We start from the raw sequence: 14,517 nt of genomic DNA, 5'->3' as shown, positions 1-14,517 counted from the left end.
ATGTGGATGGTATCAACGAGTAGCACAGGCCCTGGTGTAATGTGGATGGCCTCAGCCAGAACAACACACCCTGGTGAAATGTGCATGATATCGGTCAGCACCACAGGCCCAGGTGGAATGTGGATGGCATCAACGAGCAGCAGAGTGGGGTGAAGATGGCCTCACAGGAAGCACTGTCCCTGGTGTAATTTGTATGGCCTCAGCCAGTAGCACAGGATGGCCTCATCTAACAATACTGGCCCTGGTAAAATGTGCATGATATCGGCGCATGTAACAGTCAGAAACGCACTGACTTGACGAAATAAAGCGTTTTTGTACAACTTCATATAAATAGCTGTAACTTTTGATAGAAGATTCAGATATACGTATTCATGGCTTTATCTTATAGAATTCAATATCCCCGTGCTGGGCAAACAGGTTTTGCAGGTGTTTGAGCTAAGATTTTCAAGTTATTCACAAAATTGTTACACACCGGCCTGGGGGGGGGGGGGGGGGGGGCTGGAGTACAGCCACAGCTTTACAATGACTAGTCGTTTTATTAACTTGACAGGTAGCGAGCGTCAGGGTGGGCATGGCCAAAACAACAAACAAAACACACTGGAAATGAATCAGAACTAACTTACCTATAGTGAATCAACCTCAAAAGAAAATACAAACCTCTAATCTGTCTCCCTACCCGAAACAGGAGAAAAAGGTTGAAAAAGAAACGGCTTCCCACCCCTACAGCTACCATGTCCAGATACAACTCTCTAAACTGTTTTTACTGCAGCCCAGCTCTGTCACATGTGGAGTGCCAGGACTGCCATAATGAATTAATTAAATACACCATTAAATAATGAATTAAATGTGGCAATAATTAATTAAAATTGGAATTAATTAATTAAATAAATAGTTATGACACATGTAATTAATTAATTATTTACACATTTAATTAATTATCTATGTATTTCACATTTTAATTAATTATTGACACATTTAATTAATTATTTAATGATATATTTAATTAATTATTTATGTATTTCACATTTTAATTAATTATTGACACATTTAATTCATTATTGACACATTTAATTCATTATTTAATGATATATTTATTTATTTCATTTTGGCAGTCCTGGCGCCTGGCTCTCATCATGAAATAATTTTATCTGTCAGCCTCACCCATCAAACTCAGGGGGAGGGGTTAACGCTGATCGAGTCAAAACCATTGCTTTGGCCTGGTGGCCATTGTTTCTAGCACACAACAACCGGCATGTGGAAGCATTAAAAACATGTTTAAGGAGGAGAGAGAGCAAATAAATCTGTTTAACATCTGATCTTTGGGTTTTTGTTCAGTAATCAGTGTGACCTGTGTATAAACGCATAAAAGAGATAACGTTGGTGTTTCTGTCATGTAGTAACTGTTGGCTTTAACTGTACAAAGGTTGTTCGACACTATGAAACACATACAGACTTCATGATGTTCGGCTAATACTTTTATTGTGAATATTAATCATGCTGACCTCGCTTTGTACACCACGCAGCGAGGTCAGCATATGCATGATATCCACAGCTCCATGAGTTAACACAAAGTTTCCCAGCTGACTATCTAACTATTCCAGAGACGTGAAAATATACAGCATAAAGAAAAGTGTAAGAGACTCAGCAGCAGATTAGAATAACAGTTATACATTTAATAATCACCAAATGAATCCAAGAAACGAGCAAACCTGTTCCAACAATTTGAGTTTGTATTCCCTCAGCTGCAGACTCGCTGCTGTTTAAATGTTTGAAAAGGAAGATTAGATATAAAAAACGTCAAACATAGACTCAGTCTGCCTTCACATTTGATATGAGGCCAGCACATATAGTGGCTGTGTCCTGTTTTAAGATCATACATGTAAAATTGTTGTCTGACCTCCGTCGATCCAGCCACTCAGAGTCCGTGGTTACCATGGTTACTGCATAAGCAGCTATAATGTTAACAGCTGGCACTGAGGAAACCTACCGGCAGCATGGGTGTTTATGTTTTTTATTGCAAAAGAACTGTCTGAATGGTTAACTGAAGTTAACTTGGATGAATTATAGTTAAGGAGTATCACAGATAACGCCTACGTGAGCTGTGCGACTGTTCACCACTACACTGAAATCAGTAGGCTATTACTGAAATACACGTGCTATATCATAAACTATGATATAAATAGGGAGGTCCTATTAACATGTTTAGTTTTAAAGGACACCTTCCTGCCTTTAGTCTCCTTCATGAGCAGTATTAGTTTTCTTCTAACATCCAGAAGTCTGCACGATGTGTTTCATAATTTGTAACAAGCCTTTGACAGGTAAACATAACATGACCGAAAAAGCAAAAAAAAAAAAGCAAAAAAAAAAGAGAGAGAGTGTTGACTTAAGAGGAGAAAATGCTCTCAATTATGGAGACAGGCAAATGGTTCATTTATGTTTGATGTGTGTTTATTCCTCCCTAAATATCGTCAGTGAAGTTTGCCATGCACGTCAGATTTTCCTGCGCATTTTTATACCTCTGCCAACAGAGAGAGAGAAAAAAAATCACATTCTAACAGACAGCTGGTGCTTAGAATACAGTTGAATAACTATTAAAAAACAGATGATATTTAGATGATAGTTCAGTCTAACACATGTGCCAGTGAACCATTAAACGTCTGTGAAACTATGCAGTTATGAAACGTAACTTTAACCTCAGCCAAACCGATTTGCTCAGTTGTAAATAAAACCGCGAAGTAAACGTGACCCGACAGACAGAACCTGAGTGAATGAAGTCCAGCGTTTAACCACTGAGAGCTAAAACTCAGCTGAGGTTTCAAAGCTGTGTGCCGGTGATTGGACATCAGCCGCTGATGAAGCTGGTTCGCCTATAAAGTGCTCTGTAAGGAAACAAGCTCCAGCAGCTCTGCGCTCGGGGAAAACACTATATTTACTTATCTTGTGCAGAAAAATGCGCTGACATTGCTTTATATCGAGCACCGGCTGCCCAGTTAAACTGTGACTATCACCAGGTAATGTAGGCGTGTTTCTTGAATTAGCAGCAGGTGTTAAACAGCTGACAGATGAGGAGAAGAATGCATGCAGGTAAACTGAGGGTCTGTTGAGCTGATCGCTGGTTTCGTGAGAAAAATGTCAGCTCGTTCTTTATGTTACAGAAGCACAGAGACACAAGACCAGGCGGAAAGAGACGATCGTTCGGTGAAAATGAGAATCTGCGAATGCAACATGTGGAACACGGAGAGTGGAATATGTAAACAAACCGGTTAACGTAACCCCCTGGGTGCACTCTGCATGCTAATTGTTAGCAGAGCTAGTGAAATCTCTGAAAACATCTGAGCACTTTTGCAAACATGTTCTGTGTTGACAACCTGACCAGACATACGTCGCGACATTCGCGGCTAAAACACTGTTAAAAGTGTAGCTGGTGACAGAAAAACGGGGTATTTTAAAACTACACCACCACCATTGCTGCCTGTGATTTGATCTGAATTCTGGGATACCTGGCTGCCCCAAGTCTACACAAGCAATCGATTATCTAGGATCGACCTGTTTTGACTTACTTTGCATGGCAACCAATCAAATGTTAGAGAAGCTGCATGGGCAGCGTTAACCCCGCCCCCTGAGTTTGATGGGTGAGGCTGACAGATAAAATTATTATTATTATTATTTTTTTTTTTTTTTCGCCTGTCCCATTTGGTTCTTTAGCCATCAGAATTGTTGTCTGAAGACCAACAAGGATACCCAATGGATTTACTTTGGATCATCGTGGCATTGCCGTGTTGGTCCATTTGGTCGATCTTTGTTTTTATTATTTATTTTATTTTATTTTCAGATGTTACAGACGGGACAGACATGAGTGAGGGATAGGAAAGGGAGAAAGAAAGAGGAAAGAAAGGAAAAACAGAAGGGGAGAGGGACAGTGAGAAAGGGGGGGAGAAAAAAAATCTGCTGGATCACCTGTTGAGAGAAGAATAGAAAACAAGCAAAAAAAAAGACAAAAAAAACAAAGCAACATACTAAACACAACACCATCGCATTAATCTAGCTAAGTGTAAACAGCAGTAAATACTAAATATTCAATGTTGTTGTGCAGCACGCAGGACAGATGTGCTTCGAAGTAGCAGCCAAGAAAGGTGTAATTTAGGTCTACGAGCAGTGAACACCCGTGTGCATACCTGTGTGGATCAGCGCGCTTGTATTCCAAAGGTTTCTCTATGTAACGATCTGCTAGGGAGTGTGGGGGGGCCACAGCCCCGTGCTCCAGGGTGTGAAGCAGGTATGGAGGAGATCAAAAACTCCAGACATCCGGAGGTCCCCAGAACACAAGAGACCATGGAAGACCAACAGAGGGGCAGCCGCGCCACTGTTCCAGTAAGAGCTGAGGAGAGTCCCAGATGAGGGTTCACTCAGCAGCCGCGGAGCAGAAGCCAGGGGGAGTTGCAGTGACGCGCCCATGAGCTCCGCCGGCCGCCAGCTGTGCCTGAGTGACCGAGCCCCAGGCCGAGAGGCCGGGGTCACCCCACCCCCGAAGGGGCCCGAGCGAGCCCCAGGCTCCAGGCCCCGATAAGCGGCCGCCAAGGAGTGAGCCGGTGTGTACCTGGAAGCCCACCCCCAGACACAAAGAACCACCAACGCACCGACACTTGAGGGAGTCCGCCACTGGCAGGGGAAGTGGTGGTAGGTGGAGATAGGCCTCCAAACCTTGGAGGGCCTGAGGTGTCCCCAGAGAGGTGGCGTCTGATACCCAGCCTGACATATAGACACAGACATACAGGCAAACACAGACACAAACATCCATTCCCCCCCTCATGCTCTCATATGCACTTACTCCACACTCAACCAACGTGGAGACAGACATAAAGAGACGCTGTACACACGATCACACTCCCCAAGCGTACTCTACAAACCGGGTCTAGGTACCCTTGCCCCTGGAGGGGGGAACTGCACCCAGACCCAGGTGGTGTTACCCTTTTCCCTGCGGTGGGGAGAGGCAGACCACCCCGACTCCGTAGCAGCAGGGAGGCCCCACACTCCAGACCGCAGTCGGACGGCCAACTCCACCTAGCCCTCCCACTCCAGCAGGCCACAGAGAATGGGGGTGGGAGAAGACTCCAAACCTCCCTCCACCCGCTCATTGTAGTGTTGATGCATGTATGTTCTAAGGTGCAATTAAAACCCAGGAGGGCATGGAGCTACCTGTCAAGGAGCAGCAGGTAAGCACATAGTCCCTCCTGATAGCCCTCAATGTCTAAGTGTATTTAAAATTGAGAGGTGGGCAACGACGCCAGGGGTGAGGTGTACACCCTGATGGTAATTTGGACTCCGTGATTGTGCCCACCCCCAAGATCCTATATGTATGTGTAATGAGAGTGTGAATAATGTGAATGTCTAAGTTGTGGGATAAAATTGAGGCAGAGGCAGCCAGAAGGGGACAGAGAGGGGGGGGGTAGCCTCCTCTGCACCCTGGTGACATACCCCTACTCCAAGGCCCTGCATGTGTGGGTGGTTGTGGTGGAGCGGGAAGAGGGAGGCAGCTGGAGATGGGGAGGGAAGGAAGGGAGGGGCAGGTAACCCCTCTCTGGGGCCAGCTCCCCCGCTGACCCCAGTAGGCACTCCCACACTCCGCGACCCGCCAGGGAAAGGGGGCCCAGGCCCATCCAGACCGGGGCCCAGTGCAGCAGCGCCTCCCGGCCCCACAGAGCCCGGGACAGTCCACCCAACCCCACCACAGAGAAAACTGCACCTCTCCTGTATCTCCCCCTCCTGCAGAGAGAGCCCCTGAGGAGAGGAAAGCTCCTGCAAGATGTGACAATCTTCCCCACCAGTTGAAGAGCCCCCCAGGTGGCTCGATGCACCGGCGGCACCCTGCTCCAGGGCTGGGCCCCCAGGCGATCCAGTCCTAACGGCAGGAACGGCAACAGTGGGTGGCGATGGCCGCAATGCACAACAGGGCAGGGATGCCCTTCTGCCTGCATCTGACGGTGAGACGAGGGAGGCCGTGTTCAGGTGTGGAGTGGGGCGGGACTGTGCGGCGACGCGCTGTCCGGAGGAGACAGGTCTGCGATAGGAGCCTCCTCCCTGGTCTGTTGCTGGTGAGTTTCCCCATCCCGGAAGAGAAGTTCCTCTCCTGTCTCTTTCAGATAAGGACCATTCGCCCATTTGTGGCTGGATTGTGGGATTATGGGACTGTGGGAGGGTAATTTTAGCATATGGAAAACATGTTTTAGCCTTGTTTTAATAGTGTATAGTTATTTCTGCCGGCAGGGTTTTTAGCGGGTTGCAAACACTATTTTTATTGTATACTGGGATTTTTAGCTTGTATTTGGGGTTCTGACTGTGTTTATTTTATGGAAAATAATTGGTGTGTTTGAAGCCAGCTAAGTTCTGTGCCCTGAGCGCTGACCCACCCACTCCCCTTTCTCTGCTTGTATGTATACAGACGTGGTGGTGAAGATTTAGGTCCACCAGTCTTAGCGGCTACAAAGGCACAGCCATGAAGTCATCCACCAGACAGTCCCAGATGGCCGTCGCTACCTGGGGGGTGATCTGGCACACCGTGGACACACCGACTCTGAAACTGAACGCGATGGTCCTACAGGACTCCCCGGTGGCAAGGAACCTGGACAAAATTTTTCAAAATTAGTATTATGTGTACTGCAGTTACAAAATACATTATTCAAATTCCAAAATATTTTTGTGATGTCAGATTTAAAGTACAAAACATAAATCTTACATAAAACATTTTGTAATTATAAGGATAATTTAATAATAAATATTAGATATAATATAAAACAGTCAGTTGTGTTTTGTTTTAACTTTAACATGTCATAATTTGATTGGTATCAACTTTTACCACTACAGTGAGCCAATCACTCATAATTCCTAGACATCTCAATCAGGTAGGAATGAAGTAAGACATTAATAGAAAAAAAGAGTTGTATGTTGACATTGTTACGACCCCCTCTGCTAGGCATCAGGGAAGGAGTAACATACACAAGCCCCCAAACAAAATTGAGTAAAGAAAAAGGTTTTAATCTCAAACTTTGAACTGAAAACCGACAGGGCTGTTCAACAGACCACTGGGCAAACAATTATTACATAAAGAAAAAAACAGTCAAGAGTAAAAGCTAAAGGTTAACTAAGGCAAGCTGGCCACACACAAAACAAAAGCTAAAGGTTAACTAAAGCAAGCCAGCATCACAAAATTCTACTCACAGCCAGCTAGCAGCTCAAAACTCTAATCAGGCTAAGTTCAAAGCATCCACCAAGGTTTGACAAAGTTCAGCAACAGTGGCGTGCACAGACATTTAGGGGGGCAAGTGCTCCAGGGGGGAAAAAGGGCACTTTTTGCATATGTGGAAAACCTTTTCTTTTTATAATAAAAAAATCGCACAGGTTAAATGCAATTTGACTTTTATTTCAAAACATTCTCTAAAAATCAAAAATCACACCACAAAAAGATAAAATCTGTATCCAACTCTAAACTATATACATACATATTCTCAAGTGTCCATTAAATGGAGTGTACTGCTCTAAAGAAGCATCCTTCTTGGTGCCATGTCTTTGTAGATGTTGATGACCTCGTTGTAATTGATCTCCACATCTTTCTCAATGGCCAACAAGAGGAGATCAGACAACCTTTCTTCTCCACACAAACTTCTTAGTTTATTTTTGATTATTTTTAGCTTTGAAAAGGATCTTTCAACTGTCGCAGTTGTCACTGGTAGTGTTGCGTAGATCTGAATCATTTTGACAAAGGCAGGAAAGATCAGCTGGCCATTGTTTTCCCTCAGTATCAGAAATATTTCTCTGAGGTCTTTTGAACTAAAGCTGGAGTGGAAGACCTTTAATTCTGTTTTGAGCTGGTCCTCATCTTCTCCATAGAATTCACAGAGGATGTGGACAGCTTCAATGGCTTCTGGGTTTGGTGGGCCTACCCAGTTAGCATGCACAGTTAAGGGCTGGAAGGACTGAATGATTCTGGCCGTTGGGCTTCCAGTATTGTCCCCTTTGAACCTCCTGTTCAGTTCCCCAGTCATGATGTCCAGAAAGGTGAAATATACACCACTCCTGAAATATGCCTCCACTGACTCAAACTGAGCACCTACTTGAGACACTGTGGTGCTGTGTTGGAAACGCACTGGAACTTTCCGCTTTCTCTCCTGACCAGGCACCACGGTAGGTACTGGAATGTTGAAACTCTCTGCCTTCTCTGATGCACATCTAAATATCTCTCCAAATTTCTCCTCAGACCTCATGGTTTGCAATGTGTGAAGCACACCATCAATTACCTTGTAGGCAGTGGAATGGTCCAACCCTTCTTCCTGCAGAGAATCTGATGCCAAAGCAGTGACTTCGAATACTGGTGTGGTGATTTCCATGCAGAGAATGAACATAAAATTAATGGCATTTCTGTACATCTGAGCATCACCTTGGGCCAGGTCAGGTGGGTCACTGTCACTGATGTCATCAAGGAGCATCAAAATGGCTTTCAAATTTCTCTGAAGTGCCTTCAGTGCTTTTTCCCTGCAAGCCCATCGAGTATCTGACAGCTGCTGGAGCTCCATAACACGTTGTCCAGGAAAGAGAGACTCCTGAAATTTGACCAAGGCAGCATGACGCTTTGGGGAGCCTGAGCAAAAGGCATACAATTTCTCCACCAAGTTGAAAAATGTCACAAAATGCTTGCTGGACTTTGATGCCTCCACTAGTACCAAATTGAGGCAATGGGCTTTGCAGTGCACATAGAGGGCCTTCTCATTGTGTGCACGGATTCTAGCTTGGAGACCTTTATACGTGCCACTCATGTTGGCTGCTCCATCATAGCCTTGACCATACATGTTCTTCATCTCTAGGCCATTCTTTTGCAGAAGCAAGAACACTGTATTCTCCAGCTCCTGGCCTGTAGTTGTATCAACATTGCACACTTCAATGAATCTCTCCTTTATTTGCATATGATGAAAATATCGCACAACAAATGACACTTGCTCTTTGTGTGAAACATCAGAGGTTTCATCAAGTAGAATGGAATACATTTCAGCCTCTTTTATTTCACGTTGTATCTCCTTCCTGATGTAAGTTCCTAGTGCTGCAATGATGTCATTTTGACTTCTGATGGAAAGCAGTGACACCTGGGGCCTTGTCTTGGTGGCTTTAACTGTGGCAATTTTTTCCAAATGCATTTTTAGCACACTATCGTAGCGGGAAAATACATTGACTAATTCACGAAAATTGCCACGGTTATCACTGGACTCACTCTCATCATGACCTCGGAATGCTTGTCCCTGACGTGCAAGATACACTGTTAGGTCAATTAATCTTGTCAGGATTTCTTTGTTTGTCTGCCTCTCTCGCTCTCTAACTTCCACCCCTTTTACGTCTGAAACATCAAATGCAGACTGAAGGGCCTTTTTCTGGAAATTGATCCATCTAACCATGCTTGTCATGTGCATCTCTGCGCTGGAGTGTTGTTTGATTTTTTCAAGAGCAGTACTCCACTTTCTGATGCCATCAGTTGTCCAGGCTGTTCTGCTTTTATATTTTTCATCCGAGAGGAAAAGCCGACAACTAAAACAATGCATTGAATTAGCAGTGGGTGTCACGATCCTGGGTCTTAGGACCCAGTGTTTTGAGTTTTAGTTCATTTTGATGTTTATAGTATGTTTAGCTCATTAGGCCTCCTATGTTGATTTGCTTATTAGTTCCCCCTTGTGTTTCAACCCATGTTAAGTCTCCCCTGCCCTTCATGTCTCTCTGTGCCCCCTCTGTTCTGTTTATGGTGTGTCTTTGCATGTTTGAGTTTCTTGTTTTCTGTCACCCTGCATTGTGCATTATGTTCTCATGGTTGGTCTTTTGTTACTCCCTCTAGTCTAGTCTCTTGTGTTCAAAGCTGAGTATTTCCCTCTGTGTATTTTGGTTCTTAGACCTCTGCCTTATGGTTTGTCTCTGTTTCTTAGTTGCTGTCTCCACTGTGTCTAGTTCGCGTCTCTGTGTGATACTTCCTGTTTTACTTTGAAGCTCCATGCCTCATGTGAGTGTTTCTAGTTTTGCGTCTGTCTCGTCCAGTCCTGATTTCTCCCAGCTGTGCCCTCCTTCTGTGTCTCATTCCCTCGTTATCCCTCTGTGTATTTAAGCCCTGTGTTTCTCTTTGTCAGTGTCGTAGTCTCCATCATAGCTGTGTGATTTTTCCCTGTGGCTCCTTGTGCTTTAGTTTTCCCAGTTTAGTTTATTTTGTATTGTTTTTCGTGTCCCACTCCACGCCAGCAATAAAGCTGTGTTTTTTGAGTTTACCTTTTGTCTCTGTGAGTTTGCGTTTGGGTCCTACTTTTGCCTGCACACAGCCGTACTGTGACAGAAGACTACGACCATTACATGGACCCAGCAAACCGCTCTCAGCTGCGTGAGCGTCAGGATGCTGCCTTTGCTGAGCTAGAGGAGGAGCTCCGCTTGAGGCCGTGGCGCACTCCTGACTACGGGCGGATTTTCCGAGGAACGCGGCTGGCTCTCGGTGGTCCCCGGAGCTGCCGAAAGCCCCCACCTGCCGCTTCACCTGCACCCAAGCCGCGGCCGCTTCAGGTGGGAATTCTCCGCGTCCCTTCAATTGCCCACGCTCCAGCCTCCGTGTCGCCGTTCTGCACGCCGGAGGCTCGGCTATTCTCTCCGCCCGCTTCCCCTCCCCGTAGGAAGCGGCGCACACGCCGCAATAAGATGGACCATGTTAAGCAACTCCCGGTGGTGAGTAACACTGATTATCCTTCTTCCGCTTCTCTGGACATTAAGAACAATAGACACACTCCTGATCCTGTCGATGTGTCCCTGATGGACGATGACATAGACTGGGAGAAGTTTTTTCATTTTGCTCCCTCTGAACAGGGAGAAATCACAGACAATAAGCACTCGCCAAAGGCTGTAAATGCTGTTAAAGGGAAAACTGTGAACCATTCTACCAGGTCAAACACACTCAGTTCCGGTTTCGTCTGTTCGGGTTTTGTCAGGTCCGGTTCAGTCATCCCCAAGTCAGCTCACTCTACAACTGTCAACCCAAGGATTTCAAAAACTATTAAAACAAGGACTGCTAATACTAAGACTGCAAAACATGAAGTGGACGGCGGGTTCATTTTTGATAGATCTGTTTTTGTCGACCCTGAGCCTGCTGTTTCTAAGACTGTTTTTTCTGAGCCTGCTCCTTTTCCTGCTCGTGTTTCTCCTCCCGGGGCAGCTCGGGCCCAGCGTACCTCTGCACCCGTACCAGTTCCTCGGGTGGGGGAGGCTGAGGCCCAGTTGGTCCCCGCTCTGGTTTCCAGGCCGGCTGAGGCTCTGTCCCTTTCTGCACCCGTACCAGCTCCTCGGGTGGGAAGGGCAGTTGCCCAGCCGTTGCCGGTGCCTGTTCCGGTCCCCAGGGTGAGGTCAGCCAGGATACAGCCCGTCTCCGCACCCGTACCTACTCCTCGGGTGGGAGTGGCTAGTGTCCGGCATGTGCCTGCGCCCGTCCCTGTTTCTACTAAGGGCTCAGGAGAATTCGGTCTGCAATCCACACCGCCATCACTACTGCATGCCTTTCAGTCTTTAGCTCAGTCATTAGCGCTGTTAGCCACCCAGTCCATAGTACACTTTCCCGTGCTTCCGTTAGCTCAGCCCTTAGCCCACTGTGCAGCTCAGCCAGCTCCCCATTGTTCAGCTCAGTCATCTGTTCCGTCACCCACTCAGCCTTCTGTTCAGCCGGTGGTCTCTGCACCTACTGGTCATGCCACGTCAGCTGGTGGTTCCGGAGAACCACACCAGCCTCATGCCTCGTCCGCTGGAGGGCCCGAGGAGCCCGTCCAGCCTCATGCCTCGTCCGCTGGAGGGTCCGAGGGGCCCGTTCAGCCACCTGTCTCCGCTGGAGGGTCCGAGGAGCCCGTTCAGCCTCACGCCTCGTCAGCTGGAGGGTCCGAGGGGCCCGTTCAGCCTCCTGTCTCCGCTGGAGGGTCCGAGGGGCCCGTTCAGCCTCCTGTCTCCGCTGGAGGGTCCGAGGGGCCCGTCCAGCCTCACGCCTCGTCAGCTGGAGGGTCCGAGGGGCCCGTTCAGCCTCCTGTCTCCGCTGGAGGGTCCGAGGAGCCCGTTCAGCCTCCTGTCTCTGCTGGAGGGTCCGAGGGGCCCGTTCAGCCTCACGCCGCATCAGCTGGAGGGCCCGAGGAGCCTGTCCAGCCGCCACCTGCGACCGCCTCGTCGTCGCCTGGTCCGGCTGCATCCGAGTCTTCGTCATCGCCTGGTCCGGCTGCATCCGCCTGTGCTTCTGCTACGCCTGGTCCAGCCTCTGCCTGTGCTTCTGTTACGCCTGGTCCAGCCTCTGCCTGTGCTTCTGTTACGCCTGGTCCAGCGTCTGCCTGTGCTTCTGTTACGCCTGGTCCAGCCTCTGCCTGTGCTTCTGCTACGCCTGGGCCTGCCTGTGCTTCTGCTACGCCTGGGCCTGCCTCTGCTTCAGCATCGCCTGGTCCTGCCTCTGCTTCAGCGTCGCCTGGTCATGTGCCCTCCAAGCCTCGGCCGGTACGCCTGACACTTGGGCGCCGCCGCTGCCTTCCGCGCGGCCAGCCCCCTGATCGCCATCGCCTGAGTCGCCGCCGTCGCCTTCCGCACGGCCGGCCCCCTGATCGCCATCGCCTGAGTTGCCGCCGTCGCCTTCCGCACGGCCGGCCCCCTGAACTGTTTCCACCCCGTCGCCTTCCGCACGGCCGGCCCCCTGAACCGTTTCCGTGTCGCCGCCGTTGCCGTCCGCACGGACAGCCCCCTGATCAAATGAACTATGGACTTCTGGACCGTCACCCTCCGGGTCGGCCCCCTGAGGAGTTGTGAACTGTTCCCTGCGCTCCTGTGTTTTTGATGGACATTGTGTTTTTGTGGCTTTGTTTCTGGCCCTCCGTCCTGGACCCCCGCCGCCCGCCCTGGGTGGGTTGTTTTTGGTTTTGTTTTTCCTGGTTTTGGGCGTCTGGAATCCGCCCTTGAAGGGGGGGCTCTGTCACGATCCTGGGTCTTAGGACCCAGTGTTTTGAGTTTTAGTTCATTTTGATGTTTATAGTATGTTTAGCTCATTAGGCCTCCTATGTTGATTTGCTTATTAGTTCCCCCTTGTGTTTCAACCCATGTTAAGTCTCCCCTGCCCTTCATGTCTCTCTGTGCCCCCTCTGTTCTGTTTATGGTGTGTCTTTGCATGTTTGAGTTTCTTGTTTTCTGTCACCCTGCATTGTGCATTATGTTCTCATGGTTGGTCTTTTGTTACTCCCTCTAGTCTAGTCTCTTGTGTTCAAAGCTGAGTATTTCCCTCTGTGTATTTTGGTTCTTAGACCTCTGCCTTATGGTTTGTCTCTGTTTCTTAGTTGCTGTCTCCACTGTGTCTAGTTCGCGTCTCTGTGTGATACTTCCTGTTTTACTTTGAAGCTCCATGCCTCATGTGAGTGTTTCTAGTTTTGCGTCTGTCTCGTCCAGTCCTGATTTCTCCCAGCTGTGCCCTCCTTCTGTGTCTCATTCCCTCGTTATCCCTCTGTGTATTTAAGCCCTGTGTTTCTCTTTGTCAGTGTCGTAGTCTCCATCATAGCTGTGTGATTTTTTTCCCTGTGGCTCCTTGTGCTTTAGTTTTCCCAGTTTAGTTTATTTTGTATTGTTTTTCGTGTCCCACTCCACGCCAGCAATAAAGCTGTGTTTTTTGAGTTTACCTTTTGTCTCTGTGAGTTTGCGTTTGGGTCCTACTTTTGCCTGCACACAGCCGTACTGTGACAGTGGGTGAGTATTCCAGCCACACATTAGAAGAAAACCACTGTTTCTGGAATGATCTCCCCTCAGTTTTTGGGTAAGGTATATCAGGCTGACATGGGCCCACATTGCAGCACATTGAAACGTATCTGTCATTGCGCTTTATTTTAAATGTATGGATGTGTGTTGGATCTGTTGGGTATTGTAAAGCTGCTAACTTTGACATTATGTGATCGATCTGTTCTTCCTCATTGTGGTCTTCAGAGAGCACTACATCAGTGTCTGTAGGCCTAACTGAACCTGTTGCTGCATTGGTCGCGGCTTCATCTGTTTCTATATCTCCCTCTTCTGCTATGCTGGTAGATGGCATAGAGCTGCTTCCCTGCTGTGACTGACTACAATGGAACAATAATAATAATAATAGTATTATTATTTATCATAATAATAAGCTTAAACAGATAGTTTTAATAATAACCCATACTGCAAGTCTTGTAACATAGAAATAACTTTCGTAGGTACAAAATAATAGTTAGCTCAATGCCTGCTGATTAAGTTCATTAAAAACTAAGTGTGAACAGCTTTTAAGATTTTTCAATAGAATTAACTGCAAGGAGCAGGTTACATTAAAACATTAAAATAGAACCTGACTCTGCCCTTGACTCTGACCTTTCATCTTCATTTTCCTTTGCTTTCATCCAGGAGAGCAGAGAACTGCTTCCCTGGGCTGCCTGTTGTAGATCCCTTTCTTTCCCCTTTCTCAGCCTCTCTTTCCTAGGCATTATGCTTGCTGAA

The 14,517-nt window shown here is 47.4% G+C and overlaps 1 protein-coding gene across 1 annotated transcript; it reads right to left on the bottom strand.

Moving 5' to 3' along the window:
- Nucleotides 1-7,532: 7,532 nt before the first annotated feature.
- LOC146622232 (uncharacterized) lies at nucleotides 7,533-14,108 on the bottom strand. Its single transcript, XM_085364992.1, has 4 exons — nucleotides 13,749-14,108; nucleotides 9,512-9,588; nucleotides 8,168-8,182; nucleotides 7,533-7,918 (listed from the first exon to the last, which is right to left on the bottom strand). The coding sequence occupies exons 1-4, from the start codon at nucleotides 14,093-14,095 to the stop codon at nucleotides 7,533-7,535; spliced, it is 825 nt and encodes a 274-aa protein (XP_085221118.1). The 5' UTR covers nucleotides 14,096-14,108.
- Between the last annotated feature and the right edge of the window lie 409 nt (nucleotides 14,109-14,517).

This window comes from Diplotaxodon limnothrissa, linkage group LG11 (genome assembly GCF_057381915.1).
Source record: "Diplotaxodon limnothrissa isolate DT_005_m linkage group LG11, D_limnothrissa_male_GT1.1, whole genome shotgun sequence".
Lineage (NCBI taxonomy): Eukaryota > Metazoa > Chordata > Actinopteri > Cichliformes > Cichlidae > Diplotaxodon > Diplotaxodon limnothrissa.
This window is presented reverse-complemented; position numbering and strand designations above follow the sequence as displayed.